Source organism: Antennarius striatus, chromosome 18, assembly GCF_040054535.1.
Source record: "Antennarius striatus isolate MH-2024 chromosome 18, ASM4005453v1, whole genome shotgun sequence".
NCBI classification, from domain to species: Eukaryota; Metazoa; Chordata; class Actinopteri; order Lophiiformes; family Antennariidae; genus Antennarius; species Antennarius striatus.
Genome location: NC_090793.1, coordinates 4996405 through 5023109, shown reverse-complemented (window position 1 = coordinate 5023109; position 26705 = coordinate 4996405). Strand labels below are relative to the sequence as shown.

The 26705-nt window shown below is 43.0% G+C and overlaps 1 protein-coding gene across 1 annotated transcript in view; it reads right to left on the bottom strand.

The window, feature by feature from the left end:
* The window catches only part of rims4 (regulating synaptic membrane exocytosis 4), a 100105-nt gene extending 80775 nt beyond the window's left edge, over window positions 1–19330 (bottom strand). The window contains exon 1 of the mRNA XM_068340951.1: window positions 18990–19330. Within this exon, the coding sequence (XP_068197052.1) occupies window positions 18990–19017 (28 nt within the window). The 5' untranslated portion in view covers window positions 19018–19330. The remainder of the gene's footprint in view (window positions 1–18989) is intronic.
* Between the last annotated feature and the right edge of the window lie 7375 nt (window positions 19331–26705).

Here is a 26705-nt window from a genome sequence, read left to right as displayed (position 1 = left end):
AGTCTTCGATGCTCCTCAACTTCTTAATGCTTAACACTAACAAAACCGAAGTTATTATTACTGGGCCTAGGCACCTTAAGGATGATTTTTCTAATACTATAATTCACTTAGATAATATCGCTTTATCCTCTACCAATGATGTCAGGAAATTGGGAGTGATTTTCTTCTGTAGATGCAGAAAAAAGTTCATACCTTTGTTACTAGATTAGATTACTGTAATTTCTTTTCATCAGGCTGTTCAAGTTCCGCCATTATGCCATTTCAACTAGCTCAGAATGCAGCTGCCCGCTTACTGACTGGAACTGGGAGGAGAAAGCACATCTGTCCTGGCATCCATACAGTTGACCGATAAAATCTAGAATAAAATTCCAAATCCTATTGATCACGTAGAAAACTCTTCACTGTAAGGCTCCATTTAGGAGGAAGTGTCAGGAGGAGCAGGGGGGAGGTGGCGAGGTCAGCACGTGGTTGATCAGATTTCATTTAATTTTATACTGTTTATATTTTAATTTAATTTTATACAGTTTATATTTTAATTTTATAATGTTTATATTTTAGTTATAGTTTAGTTTATAAGTCCTGTTAATGTCTGTTAGTGCAGTGTATGTCTTGTGGTATGTCCTGTGATGTCAGTTTCTTTTTCTCATGGTCTTTTTCCAGTATTTATTCATTATGTAATGCCTGAGCTGTGGATATGTACAATTTCCTATCTATCTATCTATCTATCTATCTATCTATCTATCTATCTATCTATCTATCTATCTATCTATCTATCTATCTATCTATCTATCTATCTATCTATCTATCTTTAACATTGAAGATCTCATTGGACTGTATCACCTTCCCAGGGCTCTTCACTCTGAGCATTCAGGATTTTTGGTAACCTGTCAGGTCTTCAAGAATATAACAGGAGGCAGAAACTTTAGCTGTCGGGCTCCTTTACTCTGGAACGATTTCCCGGCCTCGGTCCGAGGGGGCAGATACCCTTAGCTTATTTAAGAGTAGACTCAAAACCCTGCTCTTTGATGAAGCTTACGACTAGAAACAACACAAATTCCATTAGATAAGCTGCTACAGGTCTTGACTGCTGAGGGTATTTTTCTCTGTCTCTCCTGTTAAAGGGATTTACGTTACTTACTTTAGGAGCTTATGTTATTTCTCTTTCTTCGCTTTTCTTACTAATACTTCATTGACCCTTCAAATGTTTGCAAGATGCTGCCGCTGTCTACGTGCTTCTGCTCGACAGGTGGGGAACAATTATAAATGACAAGAAGTGAAAGGACTTCTGGACTGTGCTAGTCACAGTTTGCCCAAAATGAACACCTTGAACCACAAGGATGTCAGTAACTGCACATGGCACCAGGACTCCCTAGGCCAACGGTCGATGATCGACTTTATTGTTCTATCATCAGACCTCCAACCATGTGTGTTGGACACTTGGGTGAAGAGCTGTCAATCAATCACCACCTGGTGGTGAGCTGGATCCGCTGGCAGAGGAGGAGGCCAGACAGACTTGGCAGGCCCAAATGTATTTTGAGAGTCTGTTGGGAACATCTGGCAGAAGCCTCTGTGAGTGAGGTCTTCAACTCCCACCTCCGGGAGAGCTTCTCTTAGACCCTGCAGGAGGCTGGGGACATTGAGTCAAAGGGGACGATGTTCTCCACCTCCATTATTAAAGCGGCTGCTCGGAGCTGTGGTCATTAGGACTGCCCTGAAGGAAATCCCTGAACCCGGTGGTTGACACCGGAAGTAATGGATGCAAGCTGAAGAAGGAGTACTACCAAATCTTGCTAACTTGTAGGACTTTGGCCTGCCTGCAGGGGTACAGGCAGCCCAGGTAGTAGTGGAGTCAAAAACTCGGGTCAGGAAGGAGTTCAGGGAAGCCATGGAGGAGAACTATTGGTCAGCCTCAATTCTGGCAAACTACCAAGCGCCTCAGAAAGGGAAAGTGGTGCACAGCCAACACTGTTTACAGTAGTGGTGGAGAGCTGCTGACCTTGACTGATGATATTGCAGGGTGGTGGAAAAAATACTTTGAGGATCTCCTCAATCCCGCTACCATGTCTTACACAGAGGAAACAGAACCTGAGGTCTGAGAGGTGGAGTTGTCCATCACCCAGCTGAAGTCACCGAGGTGGTTGCCAAACTCCTTGGTGACAAAGCACCAGGGGTGGATGAGATTCCTGAGTACCTCAAGTTTCTGGATGTGCAGGGACTGTCATAGTTGACACATCTCTGTTAGGATTACATGGCAGTCGGGGACAGTACCTCTGGATTGGCAGACTGGGGCAGTGGTCCCTCTTTTCAAAAAGGGGGACCGAAGGGTGTGTTCCAACTATAGGGGGATGACACTCCTGAGCCAGGATCTTGAGGGATTTCGGTTTGAGGACCAAAGGATTTCATCTCTGCTTTTTGCAGACAATGTTGTCCTGTTGGCCTCATCAAACCTGGACCTTCACCGTGGCAGTTTACAGTTGAGTGTGACATGAATGGGATGAGGATTAGCACCTCCAAATCCGAGGCCGTGGCTCTTGACTGGAAAAGGGTGGTGTGCACTCTGACAGATGGATCGGTGCAGCTTCTGCAGTGATGCAGTCGCTTTATAGGTCTGTCGTGGTGAAGAAGGAGCTGAGTAGTAAGAAGAAGCTCTTGAGTTACCGGTCAGTCTACGTTCCTACTCTCACCTATGGTCATGAGCTTTGGGTTATAGCCGAAAAGACAAGATCCTGGATACAAGGGGCTGAAATGATGTTGGGGGGAGATGTTCCGGGCATGTCCTACTGGGAGGAGACCTCAGGGAAGACCTAGGACATGCTGGATGGACTATGTCTCTTGGCTGGCCTAGGAACACCTTGGGGTCCTCCCGGAGGAGCTGGAAGGGGTTTCTGGGGAGGGGGAAGTATGGGCATCCCTCCTGAGACTGTTGCCCAAGCAACCCGGCCCTGGATAAGTGGTTGAAGATGGATGGACGATTGATTGATTGATTGATTGATTGATTGATTGATTAATTGATATACCTGGTCCCAAATGAATAGTACAGGGGGACTGGGAATTTCTGGAGGCTAAGGAAATTGAACCTGAAAGTTTGAAAAAGGAGGCCATCAGTGGCATGTTATCCCTGGGGACTCCTGAAGCAGTTGAAGGGTACGAACAGGCCAGAATGACTACAGCCTTTGCGGTGATGGAAGCAAAAAAAAAAAAAAGTTTGGGAGAGGCAAAGGAGAACTACTTTTAGACAGCACCAAAGTTTTTCTGGATGACTGTCCGGCACCTCGAGAGAGCGACACAGGGGACCATCCAAGCTTTGTACAGCAAGGATGGAGCGCTGTTGACCTTGACTAATGAGGTTGTCAATCTCTGGAAGGAAAGCTTTGAGGAACTCCTAAAACCAACTATCTCGTCTGACTTGCCCAGTGTTTCAGAGACAACGTTAGAGGACTCAAATCCATCTTTGTTGGATGAAGTCACCAAGGTGTTTAAAAAACCTCATGTGACAAAGTCCTGGATGTTGATGAGATTTGCTTTGAAATGCTGAAGGCCTTGGGTATTGATGGTCTGTCATGGATGACATGCCTCTTTAACATTGCATGTAAGTCTGGGACAGTACCCAAAGAATGGCAGACTGGGGTGATGGTTCCTCTTTTTAAAACTACAGGGGCATCACACTCCTCAACCCCTATGGGAAAGTGTTTTCCAAGGTGCTGGAAAAGAGGGTTCTGCCAATTGCTGAACCTCGGATTGAGGAGGAACAATGTGTATTCTGTCCTGGTTGTGAAACAATGGACCACCTCTTTATTCTTACAGGGATCCTGTGTTGGGCTTTGGAGTATGCTCATCCAGTCTACATTTGTCTTGTGGACTTGTGGATTGGGTCAACAGGGATAGACTGTGGTGGGTACTGAGGGAGTATTTGGGTGAGGTTGGGCACTCCTCAGGGCCATCCAGTCCCTGTTTGCAAAAAGTGAGAGGTGTGTTCTAATTTTTGGCAGTAAGTCACACTTGTTCCAAGTGTGTTAGCTTTTCCCAGGGTTGTGGTTTGTCACCAATTCTGTTTGTGATTTCCTTGGACAAGATATCGAGGCATAATCATTGTGAAGATGGTTTACAGTTTGTTGGTTGAGGATTGCATTGCTGCTTTTTGCAGATGACGTGGTCCTGTTTGCATCATCAGCCTGTGACCTGCTCTACTCACTGGTCTGGTTTGCAGTCAAGTGTGAAGCGGCAGGGATGAAGATCAGAACATGATTCTTAGCAGGAAGCCAGTGGATTACCTTCTTCGAGTGAAAAATGAGGTCCTTCCTTAAGTGAAGGAAGTTAGGTATCTTGAGGTCTTGTTCATGAACGAGGGAACAATGGAGCATGAGATTATAAAGGATTCTAATAAATAATAAAGGATTAATAAAATGATTCTGATTCTGAGGTTAGACAGAGAATTGGGGCAGCAGGAGTGATTTGCAATCACTTCATTGCATTGTTACAACAAAAGGGGAGTTAAGCCAAGAAGAAGAGCTCTCTCTACCGTTCAATCTTTGTTCCTACCCTTAACTTAACTATGGTCATGAGCAACGGGTTATGACTGAAAGAACAAGATCAGGGATACAAGTGGCCAAAATGGATTTTTTCAGGTGGGTAGCTGGTGTCTCCCTTAGAGAGAATGAGGCTGAGAGTAGATGCTCTTTTGCATAGAAAGGAGTCAATTGAGGTGGTTTGGGCATCTCGTGCAGATCCCACCAGGGCATTTAGGGAGGTGTTCCTGGCATGCCCAGCTGGGAGGAGACCTTGGAGCACACCCAGAACAAGGTGGAGGCATTATATCTTGACACTGGTTTGGGAACACCTTGGGATCTCCAAGTCTGAGCTGCTAGATGTGGCCTGGGAATGGGACATTTGGGGTTCAATTTGAAGCTACTGCCAACGCGCCCCGACTCCAGATAAGGGGAAGAAGATGGATGGAAGGCGTTTCCAGGGTACAGGTGATGGTCTTACAGGTGGTTTAATGTTTTCTCCTTGTGTAGCTTCTGTGTGCAATCCACAACCTTTTTTTTTGTTTAGCTACTGATTGGAACACACGTCAGATTCTCACAAGTGCTGTTGTTGCTAAGTAGAAACATTACCTTGCTCTCAATGATCCAGCTCACATGGTTGGGGTCCAGAGCCATAGATGCCAATTTCTCCTGCAGGAGCTGAGACTTGATGGTGTTGAAGGTGCTTGAGAAGTCAAAGAGCACCTTAACAGCACAGCCCCCGACATCCAGGTAGGTCAGCATAGGATGCCATTATCAACCCCAACCTGAGGCAGGTAGGCAAGCTGGAGAGGGTCCATCGCACCCTGCATCTGGGGATGCATTAGCTCCAGCACCAGTCACTATAGGTTCGTCATCACGTGCGAGGTAAGATAGACTGGTCAAAAGTCATTGAGCTCCACGGGGCATCTCCTCACAGGGACAATGCAGGAGATCTTCAAAATGACGGGACCCTCCCCAGCGATAGATTCTTTTCAATAGGTATTACCTCAGTCTAACAACTCAACAGCACATGTCTGAAGGAGTCTCGGGAAGACCTGGTCTGGTCTGGTTTGGTCGCCTTTCTAGGACAAAGTCTCCTCAACTTTGACTTCACCTGGTCAGCGCTAATCACAGTGTGTATGGAGGAATTAATAGGTGGCACTGGTCGATCCAGTGATGTTGGGGTCCAGTTTTTGAATTCTGTGGAAAAGGTTCAGTATGTACAAAGCATTGAAAAATACGTTCCGGAGTGGGAGAGGAGATGGAGGGAGAGGAAGTGATGTCAACAAGACGCTTCGTAGGGCTGGGGGCATTCTGGGATGAGGTGTGCGTGTGTGCGTGGGGCTGGGGGGTGAACTGGCTGAAAAAGCTGTTAAGCTCGTCAGCCTCAGCTTGCTTCATGTTACCCCCCACTGCACAGCATTCTTTGCCGTAAGCGGTGATGGTCCATATGCCGTTACAGACCTCCCGCACCTGGTTGCGCCCCAAGTCTCTTCTTGTAAGCCTTCTTGGCCTACCTCAGGCAGAGGCTTACTTCTCGTTAGGCCTTCCTCATTTCGTTCTCATTCACATTCCTGAATGTCTGCTTCTTCCTGTTCAGGACAGCCTTCACCTCCTTGGTTACCCAGGATTTCTTGTTGGAGTAGCACTTGACTGTCAGGGATCACTGTGTTCACACAGATGTTCAAATAATCCACACTGAGCTGTCCCCTCGACGTCATCCCCATGTGAGCCCACAATAACATTCCAGGCTGTGGTCTGGAAGTCGTCCCTAAGCTTCTCTTCAGCGTCCGCGGACCACCCCCTGTTCTGAAGGAGTTGTTTCAGGCAGCTGTTTCCCCTGAGGGATGTATGTGGACTGCAGATGCACAAGGTTGTGCTCTGATTTACCTAGAAATATTGGATTTATATTTATGATTGATTGAAAGTGTATTTGTGGAGAATTTGTGGAGAAAAATACAGTGTTTGCAAATGGGACAGAAAGCAGTGGAGACAACAGATAATTATGGACAGGAGGTAATCAAAGCTTTGTTTCCTGACAATCATCACGGACAATAAGAGATTGCTGGCTAATCACACCGGGGAGCTAAGCTGACGCAGTCTAATGAAACATGGGATATTACCGGAGAGGTTAGACCAAACCTGGAGGTTTATTTGTGTATTCACGAAGTATATTGAACTGTTGGCTGTTGTGCAAAGTCCTTATTTTACCTCTGTCCTTCACTCATACTCATAAGCAAATATAAATAAGATAATAACATGCTCTGTGTGTGTGTCTTTGTGTGTTTGTGTATGTGCGTGTGTGTGTGTGTGTGTGTGTGTGTGTGTGTGTGTGTGTGTGTGTGTGTGTGTGTGTGTGTGTGTGTGTGTGTGTGTGTGAACATTTCCATCCTTTGCCTCTCACAATGCTGGCATTTCATTCATTCATCATCTAACTGCTCTTAGCGGACCCACCAGCTCAGGTTAGCTGTCCACCAGCTCAAGTTGGCCATCCTCCAGAAGCTCCTGAGCAATCAGGATACCAGGAGCAGTGGTGACTGTTAAAAGGAGGCATACTGGGGAGCGACAACCTCAGGCTCAACACCAACCACTGCAATCACTCCATATTTCCAGCAGTTTTCCGGCCAGCGACACACCCGCTGAGAAAGACACACTGGTCATTGGCAGCTCTGTGGTACAGAATGTGAAGTTAGAGACAAAAGCGACCGTAGTTAAGTGCAATTAATGTCGGCAGTAACAACACCTGGTTATGCCATTTGGAGGTCACCAAAGTCAACATCGAGTCGGTGTGTTGCTATGCTAAAACATGGTTAAACTCCATAGTGTTCTCTGGTCCCCTTCTCAGTCTGACCAGTGATGACATGTTTAGCCGCATGTCTTCACTCAACCACTGGCTGTCTAGGTAGTGTCCTGCTAACGACATACAGTTTGTAGACAATTAGCAAACTTTTTGGGGAAAACCTGGTCTCAGGAGGAGAGACGGCATACATCCCACTTGAAACGGTGCTGCTCTTTTGTCCAAAAATCTGACTGCTATCTCTACCCCAAAACCCTGACCCAGAGTTGAGACCAGGATGCATTCGCAGTCTTACACACATCTCTGTGTTTCTAGAACTGTCACCTACTGTAAACACTGTACACACTACAGAGATTGTCTGTCCCCTGACTATTTAAGGATAATTCATGTAAAATTAATTAATTTCAAGTCCAGAGAAAGGCAACTGGACTTGAAATGGGTGGCAGTGGCTCAGTGGTAGAGCGGGAGTCCTATGATCAGAGATTGGCGGTTCGATTCAATCTCCTGCCCAGCCATTTTCTGAGTGTGAGCTGACAGTGGGAGGTGTCAGCTCACCTCCCGGTCACTGCCGAGGTGCTCCTGAGCAAGGCGCCATCCCCCCTACAAGCTGTTTAATTGGGCGCACCACAGAGATGCTGCCCGTCACTCTTCCTGCCCCATACTAATTGCATGCCTACAGGTCCCTAGTGTGTTGTGTGTTTGTTTCAGGGGCCTGTACACAATATAAACATGTAAGCATGTCTAACATCTTGCTTTATGATGTGAGTATGAAGATAATTTCCCCTTTGGGAATTAATAAAGTAAGTTTAAGTTTAGCTAGACATAAACACCTTATAAAAATCAAAACCAAGACTCCAACAACTCTAGAGTACAATAAAATAAAATGAGGTCTCCTGAATATTAGATCTCTGTCTTCAAAAGCTGTACAAATCAATGACATTGTATCAGATTGTCATATAGATTTATTGTTTAAGGGAGGATGGCTAAGGGAGGATGAGTATTTTTCCCTAAATGAAGCTACTCCCCCGAGTCACCTAAATTATCAGATCCTTCAAGTCTCAGGCCGAGGAGGATTTGCATTTATTTTTAATCCCTCTTACAACTGAACCCTAAAACTAAAATGAACTTTAATTCATTTGAAAGTCTTAGTTTGAGTCGATCTAACCCAACTGACAAACTACTCCAGCCTTTATTGTTTGTCATAATTTATCTTCCTCCTGGTCTATAGTGAATTACTATCTAAGTTTGCCAACTTCCTTCTTCTTCTTCTTTTCCTTTCGGCTTTTCCCTTCAGGGGTCACCACAGCGAATCAATTTCCTCCATCTAGCCCTGTCCTTTGAATCCTCTTCTCTCACACCAACTACCTTCCTGTCTTCCCTCATTACATCCATAAAACCTCCTCTTTGGTCTTCCTCTAGGCCTCCTGCCTGGCAGTTCAAAACTCAGCATCCTTCTACCAATATATTCACTATCTCTCCCCTGGACATGTCCAAACCATCTCAGTCTGGCCTCTCTGACTTTATCTCCAAAACCTCTAACACGTGCTGTCCCTCTGATGTACTCATTCCTGATCCTATGCTTCCTGGTCACTCCCAGAGAGAACCTCAGGATCTTCATCTCTGCTACCTCTAGCTCTGTCTCCTGTCTTTTCTTCAGTGACTCTGTCTCTAGACGAAACAACATTGCTGGTCTCACCACAGTTTTGTACACCTTTCCTTTCATTTTAGCTGAAACTCTTCTATCACACATCACACCTGACACTTTCCTCCACCCGTTCCATCCTGCCTGTACACGCTTCTTCACCTCTTTTCCACACTCTCCATTGCTCTGGACTGTTGAGCCTAAGTACTTAAAATCCTCCACCTTCTTGATCTCTTCTCCCTGTAACCTCACTCTTCAACTTGGGTCCCTCTCATTCACACACATGTACTCTGTCTTACTGCGGCTAACCTTCATTCCTCTCCTTTCCAGGACAAACCTTCACCTCTCTAGCTTCTCCTCCACCTGTTCCCTGCTCTCACTACAGATCACAATGTCATCTGCAAATATCATAGTCCATGGAAATTCCTGTCTAACCTCGTCTGTCAGCCTGTCCATCACCATAGCGAACAAGAAGGGGCTCAGAGCTGATCCTTGATGTAGTCCCACCTCCACCTTGAACTCCTCTGTCACACCTACAGCACACCTCACCACTGTCTTACAGTCCTCATACATGTCCTGCACTGCTCTAACATAGTTCTCTGCCACTCCAGACTTCCTCATACAATACCACAGTTCCTCTCTGGGCACCCTGTCATAAGCTTTCTCCAGATCTACAAAAACACAATGCCACTCCCTCTGGCCTTCTCTGTACTTCTCTATCAACATCCTCAAAGCAAATACTGCATCTGTAGTACTCTTTTTTGGCATGAAACCATACTGCTGCTCAAATGTTCACTTCTGCCCTTAGTCTAGCTTCCACTACTCTCTCCCATAACTTCATTGTATCCATAACTTCATTGTTTGCCAACTTCCTAACTAGTCTAATTCTTAAAACTGATAAGGTGATTATTGTTGGTGACTTCAATATGCACATGGACAACATTAATGATAGCCTCAGTAGGGCATTTATGTCGTTACAGTACTAGACTCCTTAGGCTTCAGTGAGTGTGTACAGGAATCTACTCACCAGTTTATGCATACTCTGGATTTAGTCCTGATTAATGGGATGGAAATTGAGGAGCTGCTCGTCTTTCCACAAAATCCTGTCTTCTCTGATCACTGCCTGACAAATTTTGATATTCAGCTATTGTGTAATCCCCTTCCTGCCAAAAATGTTTATATTAGACACTTATCAGATCATGCTGTTTCTAAATTCAAGGAAGAAATCTCAAGCATGCTTAATTTAATCCCACACCTGAACTACACAGTTGACTAACTCAGCTAATGTTAGTCCATATTAAATTGATGACTTTGTTAGCAATGCAACATACTCTCTGCTAAAAAATCTTAGATTTAATTACTCCACTCAAATATAAGACTATAAAACAGTGGATGCAAGCTCCCTGGTTTAATTCCCATACCCATCAATTAAAGCAGCATACCCGAAAACTTGAGAAGAATAGTGTCCTGTCCTCCACCAACTCTAGTCCTTCTTTACATCCCTTAGATCTTGAAAACATACATGTATGTTTGACTCCTGAACCTTTTTGTTCTATGGATGTCTTTTCCACAATCAGTCAGGTGATTAAAATAGTCTCCTCAGCTAAACCATCCTCCTGTCTGTCAGATCCAAATCCATTAAAGATCATCAAAGAAACCTTATTTTTCCTTAGCAGCCACTTTCTTAATACAATTAACCTGTCATTGTCAACAGCATTTGTACCACAGTCCTTTGAAGTAGCTGTGATCAAGTCACGACTCAAAAAATCTAACCTTGACTCTGCTGTTCTAAATAATTATCAAACCACATCAAATCTTCCATTCTTATCTAAGATCTTGGAGAAAAGAGTTGCTAATCAGTTATGTAATTTGCTTAAATCCAACAGTTAAGTTGAGGATTTCCAGTCAGGTTTCAGGGAATATCATAGTATGGAAAAGGCACTAGTCAAGTTAGCAATGACCTACTTACCATTTCAGAAAGAGAACTTGTTTCTACACTGGTTCTCTTGGATACAACTGACCGTTCCTAGTTTGTTAATGTTAATAATGAATCCTCCCAGTCCACTACAGTTAGTTATGGAGTTCCTCAGCTTGGTTCTTGGTCCAATATTGTTTATCTTATGCATGCTTCTTCTAGATAATTTTATTAGGGAAATACTCCATCAACTTCCATTGTTATGCTGATGATACGCAATTGTATCTATCGATTACACCTGATGAAGCCAATCAAGCTGGACAAACTACAGGAGTGTATTAAAGAGATTAAAGATCGGATGACCAATAATCTTTTGCATCTAAATTCTGGTAAAACTGAGGTCATTGTGCTTGGCCCAAAATCTGTTAGGGATGTAGTGCCCAGTGATGCAATAGCCTTGGATGGCATCACTTTTGAGGCCAAAACCACTTTGAGGAATGTAGGTGTCATTTTGGATCAGGATCTGTCTTTTAAGTCACACATAAAACGGGTTTCTAGAACAGCCTTTTTCCATCTCCGTAACATTGCTAAAATCAGGCATATTTTAAAACAAAATGATGCGGAGAAAATAATCTATGCTTTGATCACATCCAGACTAGATTACTGTAACTCACATTTTTCAGGCTGTCCCCAAAACTCACTGAAGACACTTCAACTAATCCAGAATGCTGCCGCCCGTGTTCTGACCAAGACCAGCACCAGAGACCATATTTCTCCTGTGTTGGCTTCTCTGCACTGGCTCCCTGTGAAAGCTACAATAGATTTTAGAATATTCCTCCTCACTTACAAAGCCCCTCATGGCCATGAACCGACCTATCTGAAGGAACTTTTAGTTCCATATAATCTATCTAGAGCATTACGCTCTCAACATACTACTACAGGCCTACTGGTTCCTAGGATTTAAAAATGAGGACAGGGGCTAGAGCTTTTAGCTATCAAGCCCCTCTGTTGTGGAACCACATCCATACCTCCATTCGGGAGGCAGACACTCATTACTTAAGACTAGACTGAAAACGTTTCTTTTTCAGAAAATTTTGAATTAAGATGGCTTAGACTGGTAAGTTATGCTAAAGTACTGCTTTAGACTCAACATCAAAAGTCATTGAGCTCCTCTCTCCTCCTTCTTCTCTCTTACCCTCTCTCTCCTAGTCTCCATTCAGTCTCCATAGTCTCCATTGCTGGGGAGACAGCGTGACCACTGCGGATCTCTCCAGGCTGGAAAAGCTGATCAGGCGGGCCACCTCAGTGGTCGGGATGAAGCTGGACCCTCTGGCAACGGTGGCAGAGATGAGAACCTTGGACAAACTGCTGAACATCATGGACAATGTCAGCCACCGTCTGCACACCTTTACCAACAACCAGAGAAGCCTGAGAAGCCTGACCAGCCAGAGGATGCGCCTCCCAACATGTAGGACCAACAGACTTAAGAACTCCTTCATACCCCGAGCCATTAAACTGCTGAACTCCTCTCTGGGGGGAGATGAAGAAGAAGAGAGTCCACACGAGAGCTGAGGGATGACACACATAATACACCAAAAACAATACAAACACTGTGGTTCTTAACCTGGGTTCGATCGAACCCTAGGGGTTCGGTAAGTCGGTCTTACCCTGTTTATTCAGGGGTTCGGCAGAGCAGAGTTCAAGACAAAACACCTGACACAATGTGTCGGATGTTTTTGCCGAAAATACACGAATCACTGTGTATGTTTGACACATCGTGTCAATTTGTGATGACACACCCCCCTTAGCCATCACTGGCTGCAGGTGATCACGCTACATCGATTAGCCTACCTGTGCTACAGGGGATTTTGCGCACTCACTCAATTTATGACTGTCATGATGGTACATCATCTGATTGCTTTATTAATATTTTAATTCATAGTAACTATGTTGAGCAAAAAAAAGAAAGTGGTCGGACAAATATGTACCACTTGAATTTACATGTACTGTATAACGGAACGTGATGGGAGTCAGCATTCTGCATGATTTGCAATGTCAAGTTGAACAGCTCTAGTCTCGCACTGGCAAAAATAAAGTAACACTTCCTTAAGCTGCATGGAAAACAAAAGAAGCAGACTTTGCAGTGAAAATGACATGAGTAGCACTTGCCAAGGTGAAGCCACGCGTATCTGAACTGGTCTCTCAATAACAACAGCAGAAGTCACACTGTTTTGCAGGTAGGTAATTTCATGTGAGTTCATGCACTGTCTTGGTTTTGTTCTTTGAAAAAGGTGATATTAATGCACAATTCATTAAATACACCAGTAAAACATATACTTGTGTCTTAAATTTGAACTTTTCTTTTTTTTTACGACAGAAGGATTCGGTGAGTGAGCATATAAAACCGGCAGTGTTCGGTACCTCTAACATGGTTAAGAACCACTTCTGTAGACACTTCACTCTACCCATTCTAACTAAACCTGTTTATTTATGCCTTTTTATTCCTATACCTATTTATGCCTTTCTATTTGTATATTCTTGATGGATTATTTATTACTCTTTCTCTTTGGTGTTGGTAGATTTCTACTACTTTCTATGTGCTGGTGCTTTCTGTGTGTTTTTTCTGTGTTTTTGTGTACTCACTATGATGTGTGTAGTGCGACGGAGATGTTAATTTTCCTGACGGAACCTCCTTAAGGGATCAATAAAGTTCTACTCTACTCTCTACTCATACGACTAATGTCGGCATGGTCTCGGAACAAGCCGAACATGTCTTCTAAATATGGTCAGGTTTTCATTGCCTCTCTCTCCTCTAGAGGAGATGTGAAGATCATGCCTCAAGAGTAACAAATTATGGATCTCAATATGGGTTACATAAATACAATCCCAATTTCTGGCAACCATTTATCCTCTTACAGAATTACAGAGGTCACTGCTGTTTTGTCTCTGTGCTTGTTCCCATGATTGGCTGTCGGTCCAGCTTCGGGCTAAATGCATCATCCTACCTATTTGACATGGCCCTGAGACCACACCCATGCATGTTTTAATCAGGAAATGAACTGATATTTAGGTATGTGAGTGGTGTAGGGCTAGATTTATTTAATTTTGTAACTTCATTTTTTATTTTGTTTTTTGTTTTACTTTTTCTGTATTTATTTATTTTTTTTACTTGGGGGAAGATTGTCATTTTTGTTTTTATGTTTTGGTTTATTTAAGCTCAGTTGTTAATGCATACAGTATATCTGTTATGTGTTGCCTTGCCCATTTTAGTTATATTCTGTGTGTTTTGTTAGCCCCCATCAGCCCTGCTTTGGCAGATGGAGGTCAGTGGCAGTGGTGGTGTTCCTGGGGCAAGTGTTACCTATTTATGTTTGCTGTGTTGGGGATATAAAGGTTTAGACTTTTGGGTAATTTATATTTTATGTTTTCTTTTGTGTGCTTTTGTTGGAACCACCTTCTCTCTCACTAGCACGTAGTCTACCAGTAGATGTCCGGCGCTAAGTTCCCTGCTTCGGGTTTTATCAGCGAACAAATGTTTCATTCTCAACCCTCTGTATGGCTGTGTGTTGACCTCTCAGATGTGAAGCTGACTGAACTTTATTTAACATTACATTATGTTGGTGTGTCATGAGATTACTCATGAAATTGAATTGGAGTGTTTTCTGCTTAAGTGTGACAAGTGGCCGATACACACTTCACCCATTGGTTCTTAATTCATTTGATCTCCTCAGTGGTCTGATCTGCAAACTCAGATAATTGTGCATCACCAGACATTTCATAGATATGCAGTCCCCCTTCTTCTCAGTTTTACATTAAAAGCAGTCACATTCAGAAACCAATGCAAAAAATTATACCTCAAAAATGAAATTAATTAAAATTTACACTCTGGATTAAAGGGTGGTGCAATATTTAACAAGCTCACCTCACAGGTCTGTTTTGTGTACGCAACCAGATTCTTCTATTTATTTTTTTCCCCATGTTTAGGTGGGTTCATTTTGGGTGCTCAAAACCCAAATGAGCTTGAATGTATGTATCTGATGTTGACTGATTTTTTTTCCCCTGGACTCTATCTAAACCAGAGCTCAGTAATCCCAGCAACAGCAGCCTTTTTCACTTTGAGGACATTACTTTCTATAATTCACAGATTACACCTACAACTATGCGTGAATATTGTGTGACATTTGGACACCCTTTTTTTCTTAATCTGTGGAAGTCAGACTTTTCTCATGTTCTATCTGTCACAATCCGCTCCTGGTTTTCCTCTCATCTGCCCAGCTCTACCTGCCTTCCACTCCCACCTCATCAGTGCAACTACCTTCACCTGTGTTTCCTCACCTGATTATCACCTGCCAGTTCATTATATATTCCCTCCCATTCCTCTCAGTCTCTGCCAGATTGTCTTCGTATCATGCAAAGCTCTCTCGCGTTGATCTCCGGACTGCTTCCTCGGTTTCGACCCTGCCGGTCTTCAACCAGTCTTCCTTGTCTCTGCCCCGGTAATCTGACCAGCCTTCTGTCCTTGACTACTCTGCCTGCTCGTTCCTTGTCTGCTACCTGTCAGCTGGGATTCCTGTTTGCTGAGACTGTTTTTCTGGAATATTGCTGCCATTCCGTGCGAACCTCAGAATAAACTGTTGGACTATTTCTGATCTGGTGTCAGTCTGTGCTGTACTTGGGTCCTACCTCTGACCTGTTACACTATCAGTCCATTGTTTCCAGTGTGCTGTCACACGCCATTGTGTGTTGGGGTGGTGGGGCCAGGAAAAGAGTCATGTCTCATCCGCAGAGCGGGCTCAGTGGTCAGGCTGACCCCGGACTCTGTGGAGATGCTTCTGCAGAGCAGGACCATGTCCAAAGCTAGGGCTATCATGAATAACACCAGCCACCCCCTGCACACCACCTTTTCCCAGCAGAGAGGCACCTTCAGCGACAGACTGCTGTCACATAGCGCCTCCACAGAGAAGCTGAGGTCCTCCTTCATGCCTCGTGCCATCAGGGGTTACAATGACTCTCAGGAGGAGCGGGGGGGGAAGCAGTGAGGTCAGCATGTGGTTGAGTGAAGGAGATGAGATGGGATGTCAGTCTTGGCTGCGGTGCAGTGGGGCCAAGGTGTTGTGATGTTGTGACATTAGATAGTGACTTGCCTTACAATGTAAGAAGGGTGTACTTTACCCACCATGTGGGCCTCCTGCTATCTTCACTTTCACTTTTTATTCTATTTTATGCTGTTTATATTTTACTACATGTCCTGTTAATGCTGTATGTGTTTGTTAGTGTAGTGTATGTCTTGTGGTATGTCCTGTGGTGTCAGTGTTTCTTTTTTTCCTGTTGTTTATCCAGTATTTATTCATTATGTATGCCTGAGCATCCACCAGGATACTTTATTCTTCTGGGAATAAGTATCTGTCTGTCTGCCTGTCTGTCCGTCCATCCGTCTGTCTGTCTTTTCTCAACGAATCAGAGGTGGTAATCCCACAGCAATCAGACAGATAACACATATTTCAGTATTGTGCAACACTTGTGAGACTTTTGCCGAAATGACACCTCTTCAGAGTAAAATATTGTACTTTATACATCGCTACCTTAAATTAGAAGAAATGTGTTTACACAGCAACCATTACATCATATAGATAATGTATTTTGTTAATTACAAAATGAACTCACCTAAATTATCTTTATATACCTGCTGCTTTATTCAGTTGGTTTTTTTTTCTTTACATGCATAAACCTCCACAGTTCCACCCATAAAATTGTATTTTTATTATAAATTTTAATTTCCTGTAATGATTTCTCTAATTTCAGCTTGGTTTGAATTCCAAGGTCAGTCAGTCAGTCAGTCATCTTCAGATTACCACCGCTGTATCCGCCGCAGCGGGTCAGGGGGAGCCGGAGCCTATCTCGGCGGCATAGGGCGCAAGGCGGGGGACACTCCGGGCAAGATGCCAGTGCACCGCAGGAATTCCAAGGTAACATTATTATTTACTGACACAAGCAATGATTTAATTGATATTTATGGCAATGACCTGTTGAGTCTGTTGACCTGTTGAAAGTTTGAATTTGGGGCAGCGGGTGTTGTAAGATTGTTTATTAACCCCCAATGAGGAAATTGCATATAATACTTTTAACTTGAATATTTTGAGTACAGCTTCCTACTTACCCTTGTATGTTTTTACATAAGTAACATGCAGTAGAACTTCTAATTCAGTATTTTGACAGTCTTCCTTTCCTTATCCAATCCACAGATACAACAACCTTGTTTTTGTCCTACATTAGACTAAAATAGACTGAAGAACATTGTGCTTCATCCCACAGGGATCAGCATAACAAATGAACACTTGCAGTTACCCCCCCCCCCCCCCATAGATTAGACCTCCTTTCCTTCCTGTCCATATTGCTCTCCCGATTTTTCTGGGACATCTTTCCAGTTCAGAAGCACACCAGAGGCCACTCTTCTCCTAACCTTCACACCTCCTCTATAACTCAAATATGTCACACGGGTTCCATATAGCTTTGTCCCTCATTTTTTTTATATTTAACTTGAGTGTAGCTACATCAGCAGGAAGAATAGTTTATTTTCACTACATGCAATTCACAATTTCAAAGAAATGGTTACCATTCACTTTTGAACTGATGCTGGTATCATATCTGGAATTGGGTACTAGGAATCAAACTTTTTTTTTTTTTGTAATTAACTCTATTTGCAGTAAAATCAAATTTAAAGAATGAAATTAAAAAAAACTTGTAAATCGACTAACAGTGATGTTTGAGGCAAATATATTCACCTTTACTCAATCTGGATAAATAGAGTAAAAATAAAGAAGCTAATGGGTGTAGTTTATGTGGCTCAGGTGGTAAACTAATTGTCTGCTTATCAGATGGTCAGTGTTTTCACGTGTTGCGTATAAAAGTGCCCTTGACCTAAATACAGGACTGAATTTCAGCAGCTGATGAACAAGCAAGGGCATTGCTTCAGCTCATCCAAGCTGACATTGTAATAATTTTCACAACTTAGGCTATTTATCCACCACCCATTTAGTTATAGACAAGCTATACCTAAGCAAGCATAACTGTTCTTATCCTCTTAACTTTTCTCATTGTTCTTTGACAGTATCATCTTTGCCAAAGACATTCAACAGAACACACATACATAAACATTGGACTAAAGACTTAACTTGCATAAACATCTGCCTGCTGCTCTACACCCCTCATGTGATTGATATAAGTTTCTTTTCTGATGACACAGCGGTGGTTGGATGTATCAGCAAAGGTGACGGGAAGGAGAACAGGGCTGTGCTTATTGTTAAGGACTAGAACTACAGTGCGCCCTCGTTCTTTGCGGTCAATGCATTCCATGAACAACACATGATTAATGAATTTCGCGATAGAGTGATGAACTATTTATCTTATTATTTACGGTAATTTAAACGTTTGACACTATTAGACACCACAGGAAATCTTTCCTGCCTATGGCCATCAAGCTGTATAACTATCACTTTAACGTGTAGCAATGGTGAGAAATGAAGCGGCAGTTGTGTTATTGTATGTATTTGTATATATGTTCATATATAATTCTAATTCTAATTTTATTTTTCTCTAATCTCATTTGCTCTTTTTCTTAAGTAAATTATTTACTCTTTTCTTACTTTTACTTATGTTCTACAGCAGAGTGTAAATATTTTTATTAATATTTTTATTTATATTTGAATATATTTTAAACTAATTTCTGAATGCAGATGATCAGCAGCATAAACTTGAAATCCTTCATTTGAAGGGTCCTTTGATTATGTTACCTTCTGTCAGTTATTTGTTAATGTAATGTATTTATGAAGTTCATGTGCACAATAAACAGGATAGAGCAGCCTGTCCTGAGCTGAATAAAATCAATAGGGCATGCTGGATCCAATATTTAATAAATATTTTGTCTTGTGCTCCTGGTTCCATCCAACCCCTCCACAAAATATTATGAAATTTGGTGTATAACCTTTAGAGTAATCCTTCTGCCTTCTGCTATCTGTTTTAGAGAGAATAAAACTCTGTTTTACAGAGTGTTCGTGTGTGTGTGTGTGTGTGTGTGTGTGTGTGTGTGTGTGTGTGTGTGTGTGTGTGTGTGTGAAGCTGATTTCCACTCACCACCATCATGCTCATCAAAGGAATTCATGCAGGGCAAGTAGATGGCGAGAGCCTCAAAGGAGGTTGATAGGTTGATGCGGCTCTGCGATCTTTCCACGTAGAACCCTGGTGATGAGCCCGGGTCAGCCGGCTTGGCCAAGCGCGGCGGGGCATTCTTCACACGGAGTATGGCTCGCGGCGTCTTGGATGTCTGTCAGCTGCCTCCCACGGCAGATCCACCTCACACCGAAAAGACAGGCTGAAGTGCTCACACAAAGTTGAAATTGGTGTAAAACTTATTTTCTGCAAAATTTGACTGCAGAGATTTTTGGATAAAACATATTGGTTTTAATTCTAATAAAGTAAATATCTATTGTTTTGACAGTCTTCATGAGATTTCTCAAAAAAATTATGCTTTATGTTAATTATAATAGACCTCGATCGTCCTGTAGTCTTGTCTTTAGCATATATGAATATCTCCATAAGATTTGACATCCATTCTAAGGCAGGAACTGATGCACATCACTCTGTTCCTCCCTATTAGTCCTCAGGAGTTCAGGTGGTAGTCTGATAAACCCAATGTGATGTAATGTAAGTCTTCAAACAAATGCATCCTAATATTACAATGGCATGATACAACAAAACTCTTTTAACTCTGCACATCAGTCTCACGTCCTGTGTGTGCATTAGCTGCTCCGATGCTCGGTCTTCTTTAGATCCAGCAGGGTAAATTTTGGTAGGAGGTGCTGGTGGTGAAGGTAATGCCAACACGAGTCACAGCTGCACATTGCCATTTTCCAGCATTGTCATTTTCACAGAACCAAAGCTCATTTTTCCTCCACGCAAATGAACTGAATTTTAAACCCCTGAAGATGTCGGCTCCAAATCTGCCAGTTGGGAGTGCATTGGTCGTAGCAAGAAATATCCCTGGGGATCAAATCTGTTGCATGAGCTCAGTATTGAACATATAGTTAATATTCTGACGCAAATGCTGCTTTCTTCTTCTCTTTTCGATCGGTGCTGTGTCGCTCCATTGTTCGAGTTCGACTGACTGTCTTCTCATGAGACAGAGAAGAAAGGAGAGGGAAAGAAAGAAGGGGGGGGGGGTAATGAATGGGAGAGGGGAGGTTGTGCTGTTTAACAGCTCGTGCCTGGTTGGACTAATTCACCTTTGAGCTATTTGGGGAGAATGAGAGAGTGAGAGCTGAAGAAGGAGGAGGGGAAACATAGGGAAAGGAGAGCAGAATGTTGCGGCAGAACAACCAATCAAAATGTGGATGAGGGAATATGAGTGTGACTTTGGCACTATGGAAAATATGCAGGAATAAACAAGTTTATGGCATCAGTCTGTCAGTGTTCTTGTTAGTCTTCAACCATTTCCAATCAAAATTTGTAATATAGAGACAAGCAGACAATTACTACTCCAATAATCTCGACCCTGCGATTGGAAAACATGGCCTTGTTAAAGCTTCTTGACAAATAAAGTCTGTTATGTAGATTACTGCCATCTTTACACAACGATATAGATGTTAAACTCTCACCCGGTTTCTATTTGGAACCGATCAACCACGGATAACCGGAGATATGATTGTTTACATTTGATTGTAGAAAAGAGGTTTAAATGCCCACTTCTACTGATGTGATCAGATGGCAGGCACTGCTTTTCTGTTCATATAGTCGCCATTTTGGGATCAAAACTACTTTTGCTTTCCTGTATTTACAGAGAGTGACATGATGAATGTGCAACTGGTCAGTAGCGGTCAGATGCTGACCACAGCATCTCAAAGTCAGAAGACAGTGTTTGGAGACAAATATGAGGATTGTTTAATGTTCAGTGGGCTGTGGAGCTGTTTTATGGCAAAAAAGACGGCAATTGTTTTATTCAGCATTTAAAAGAGACCAAGTAAACTCTGAGTTAAACTCTGTATTTAGCATTACTTCCAGTGGAGGACCTAGAGAAGTTAATCGATAATTATTTGTACCGGTGCACCACCGGTAGAAATAAGCAGAAAAGGAGGGCTCCTTCTGTTCTTACTTCTCGGAACAAACCGAACAAAAGGAGGAAATAAAAAGGATTCTTCCACAGACACCCAGGACCTGGAGACCACAGACATCCAGTTCAACATACTGTAGTCGATCAATAAAGAGCTTGACATCCTTGGGATGCTTCATAAGTAGATAGAAACCTCAAAGCCAGCCTGGAGTTCACACACCAACAGATAGACAACCTGCAGTGAATAACACAAGGCTCCATTCCATTCTGATGGCTGTGTCCTCTTAGGTGAGTATACTTAAAGAAAATAAATCCCTGAGAGAAACCATTCTGGACATCCAGATGAGGAACATGCGAGACAACCTTATCTTTTGCAACATCCTAGAGTCCCAAGTGAATTTTTTTTTAATGTTGACTCTTAAAATCCCAGAAGAAACGGTAAGAGAGAGTAGAGTAGAACTTTAGTGTAAGTACCATCACATTCCACAATGTCCATCGGCTTGGACCCTGAAGGTTAGATCACGGAGTAGATTGCTACTGTTTGCTTGATTCTCAAATTTATTTGCTAAATCCGAGCACTTCCAGCAAAAAAATGCTTGTTCAGAGCAAAGGTCGGGAGCTGCACATCGTTCCGAATTAATGAACAGTTCTGCAGGGAAATAAATGAGAGGCGCAAGGTCTTTTAATCCATCGTGAAAGAGCACAAACAGAGAGGCAAAAAAACTGCACTGGTCATGGATAAACTATATATTGATGGTCAGCTGTTGTGTGAACCATCCACCACCCCCTGGCTCTTCTATTGACTGAGATAAGTACCCCAAAACAGCTCTGATGTTTTAAAACTAGTGCTGTCAGGCGATTGTAAAAATTAATTACAGGGTTTGTAATTAATTAATCGCATTTTAATGTCATACCTGCTAAAGGCCCCCAAATAACTATTCTTCACCACAGATGATGGCAAAAACCCCAGTGATGACATTTTAGGGTGAAAATTCCTTCATAACCGTCACTGAGAGATCACTTTCTTAGCCTTCAGGGAAGACAATTCACAAGAAAAATTAGAAGCCTCAAAAGTAATGACAAAGCATTTAAACATGACCATTTTATTCACCAATGAACATAACTGAACTGTATTAATATGAAGATACATGTTCAGAATAATGATTAACAAAGTAAATGCACTTATAATATGAATATGAAATTATGACTAAGGGTGCAGCGTCTTTAGTCTTGCACTTGTATCGAACGTAGGTTCCAATACTGCTATTATGTAAATTATATGTAATGATCACTGAAAAACTCAATGTGAAGTCATGATCAAATGAAAACATGAAGATGAGTCCTTTATTTGTACATACTTTATGTGAATTCTTTATTGATGCAGTATGTGAAGATTCAACTCACACGTGTAGATTCCTCATTGGTGACACAAGCCACATCGTTTGGTCCTTCACAGTTCTGGAGTCTCATCTTTCTATCTCTTCAAAGGGGAAAGTTACCAGCACTTCAACTCTTCGATCACTGAAAATGTTCTTGTCCTGTACTTGGCTGCGTGGCTATAAGGATATTTCTCCCAGATCTTCATCTTTTCCTTTCGGCTTTTCCCTTCAGGGGTCACCACAGCGAATCAGTTGCCTCCATCTAACCCTGTCTTCTGCATTCTCTTCTCTCACACCAACTACCTTCATGTCCTCTTTCACTACATCCATAAACCTCCTCTTTGGTCTTCCTCTAGGCCTCCTGCCTGGCAGTTCAAAACTCGGCGTCCTTTTACCAATATATTCACTGTCTCTCCTCTGGACATGTCAAAACAATCCCAGTCTAGCCTCTCTGACTTTATCCCCAAACCTCTAACATGTGCTGTCCCTCTGATGTACTCATTCCTGATCCTATCCTTCTTGGTCACTCCCAAAGAGAACCTCAGCATCTTCATCTCTGCTACATCCAGCTCTGTCTCCTGTCTTTTCCTCAGTGACTCTGTCTCTAGACGAAACAACATTGCTGGTCTCACCACAGTATTGTACACCTTTCCTTTCATTTTAGCTGAAACTCTTCTATCACACATCACGCCTGACACTTTTCTCCACCCGTTCCATCCGGCCTGTACACGCTTCTTCACCTCTTTTCCACTTTCTCCATTGCTCTGGACTGTTGACCCTAAGTACTTAAAATCCTCCACCTTCTTGATCTCGTCTCCCTGTAACCTCACTCTTCCACTTGGGTCCCTCTCATTCACACACATGTACTCTGTCTTACTGCGGCTAACCTTCATTCCTTTCCTGTCAAGGACAAACCTCCACCTCTCTATCTTCTCCTCCAGCTGTTCCCTGCTCTCACTGCAGATCACAATGTCATCTGCAAACATCATAGTCCATGGAGATTCCTGTCTAACCTCGTCTGTCAGCCTGTCCATCACCATAGCAAACAAGATTGGGCTCAGAGCTGATCCCTGATGCAGTCCCACCGCCACCTTGAACTCCTCTGTCACACCTACAGCACACCTCACCACTGTCTTACAGTCCTCATACATGTCCTGCATCGCGCTCTAACGTACCTCTCTGCCACTCTAGCCTTTGTCATACAATACCACAGTTCCTCTCTGGGCACCCTGTCAAGAGCTTTCTCCAGATCTACAAAAACACAATGCAGCTCCCCCTGGCCTTCTCTGTACTTCTATCAACATCCTCAAAGCAAATACTGCATCTGTAGTACTCTTTTTTTGGCATGAAACCATACTGTTGCTCACAAATGCTCACTTCCGCTACTCTTTCCCATAGCTTCATTGTATGGGTCATCAGCTTTATTCCTATGTAGTTGCCACAACTCTGCGCATCTCCCTTGTTCTTAAAAATGGGCACCAGCGCACTTCTCTTCCATTCCTCAGGCATCTTCTCACGACCGAAGATCTTGTTGAACAACCCAGTCAGAAACTCTACTGCCACTTCTCCTAGACACTTCCATACCTCCACAGGTACATTATCAAGACCGACTGCCTTCCCACTCTTCATCCTCTTCAATGCCCTCCTCACTTCATCCTGACTAATATTTGTTACTTCCTGGTCCACAACAGCCATCTCTTCTAGTCTTTGTTCTTTCTCATTTTCCTTGTTCATCAACTCTTCAAAATACCCTTTCAATTTTCACATTACCACTACTGGCACATGTCAATAGACTTCCATCCCTATCTTTCATCACCTTAAACTGCTGCACGTCCTCCCCATCTCTGTCTCTCTGTGTTGCCAACCTGTATGGATCAGTCTCTTCCTCCTTACTGTCCAACCTAGCATACAAGTCATCATAAGCCCCTTGTTTGGCCTTTGCCACCTCTACCTTACGCTGCATCTCCCCGTACTCCTGTCTACTCTCCTCAGTCCTCTCAGTGTCCCACTTCTTCTTTGCTAAACTCTTTCTATTTATACACTCCTGTACCTCCTCATTCCACCACCAAGTCTCTTTATCTACTTTCCTTCCAGATGACACACCAAGTACTCTCCTACCTGTCCCCCTGATCACATTAGCTCTAGTTGTCCAATCATCTGGAAGTACCTCCTGACCACCCAGAGCCTTTCTTAACTCCTTCTTAATAGTCATTCAACAGTCTTCCTTTTTCAGCTTCCACCATTTTGTCCTCTGCTCTGTCTTTGTCCTCTTCATCTTCCTCACCACCAGAGTCAATCCTACACACCACCATCCTATGCTGTTTGGCTACACTCTCGCCTACCACTACTTTGCAGTCACTGATCTCCTTCAGATTACACCATCTACACAAGATGTAGTCTACCTGTTGCCTCCTACCTCCACTCTTATAGGCCACCCTATGCTACTGCCTCTTCTGAAAGAAAGTGTTCACTATAGCCATTTCCATCCTTTCTGCAAAGTCAACCACCATCTGTCCTTCTGCGTTCCTCTACTGGATACCAAACCAGTAGAGGTTTGGTATCCAGAGGTGATGACCTCCTCATCACCTCTGTTTCCTGCACCAACATGTCGATTGAAGTCTGCTCCAATGACAACTCTCTCACTTTTAGCTATGTTCTGCATCACTTCATCAAAGGCCAACCAGAATTTCTCCTTCTCCTCCAGCTCACATCCTACCTGTGGAGCATACCCACTAACAACATTGAACGTCACTCCTTCTACTTCTAGCTTCAGACTCATCCCTCTATCTGACACTGTTTTTACCTCCAGGACATTCCTAACAAACTCCTCCTTCTAGATAACTCCTACTCCATTTATCTTCCTATCTACACCATGATGGAACAACTTGAACCCTGCTCCTAAGCCTTGCTACCTTTCCACCTGGTGTCTTGGACACACAGTATGTCTACCTTCCTCGTCTGCAGCATGTCAAAAAACTCTACCTTTTCCTGGCATAGTTCCAACATGCAATGTCCCTACTTTCAATCCTATACTCTTGGCGTTCCTCTTCTCTCTCTTCCTATGAGTACTGTCCTCCTCTCCTTCTTTGACCAACGGTAGTCCAATTTCCACCAACACCCTGTATGAGAACAGCGACGATGGCGGTCGTTATTAACCCGGGACCTCGACCGATCCGGTATGGAAGTCATGTGTTTGATTCGCATATTGGTTTGGCAAAAGTTTTACGTCAGATGCCCTTCCTGACACAACCCTCTATATTTATGGGACCGGCACAATAAGAGACTGGCTTGTTCCCTCCTTCGGCTACATTGTGCCCTCTTGCGGCTACATTTTTAATGGGGTGTAACTCTCAGCTACATTAAAAACAGTAAATCGGCTTATGCACGTTACAAAAACAGTTGAGAAGGATATTCATACCATTGCGTAAACCTATATTATCTAGGGTTTCCTTGATACAGTAATAGCTAAAACTGCTTTAGTTCTTACATCATATCTGTGGCATGGGGGCGGCAGTAGGTCAGTCCACTAATTTTTCGGCTGGGGACCGGAGGATCACCGGAGGATAGCCTGTTAAAAACCCGTGTGGACCGAAAAAACCTGGAACGCAGTAGAGACAGTAGAGGGGTGTCCCTCCACCTCCTGAGCACTGAGCAAGGCACCGTCCCCCACAAGCCACTCATAGGGCACACCAGTGAGGAGCTTGTCCGCCTCTCTACCCATTACTATTTACCTGCATGCCTTACAGGCCCTTTGTTTGTGTGTGTTTCGGGGCCTGTACCATATACATTTGTGTGTGTTGGGATAGACTGGAGTGGGAAAAGTAATTTTCCTACGGGGATAATAAAAAGTATGTTCTTCTTCTTGTACTGCTTGTAACTGCTTTAAGGTATTCCAAGTTTTATTTTCTGTCTGTTTTAGTCACATGATACACACAGGCGTTACCAATTGTTAAAAAGTAAAATAAATTAAAAAGAAATTGAAGAAAACAAACATGATCTAATATTTTATGTTACTGAATGTTCTCTTCTCATTACTTCACCTTTTGGAGTGTGACATTTATCCTCCACGTAAGTATGAACACATTCTCATCCTTTTTTAACAGAGCATGGATGGACAGTAGTAGAAGTGTCCCAACTGCACAGATTATTATAGTGAAATAGACGCTCAATGTCCACCAGCGGTTCATTCTGTGGAATTCATATGCAACTGTATGTTTTAATGTTCTCCACATGTATTCCCATCTATCCGCTAAAGACGTTTATAGAATTTACTAAAAGAAAACAGAAATGGTTTACTAGAACCTCCAGATTAGGAGGGCAGATCTGGACATACTGTAGAAATACTGGAGCACAAGTTAGAGGTGG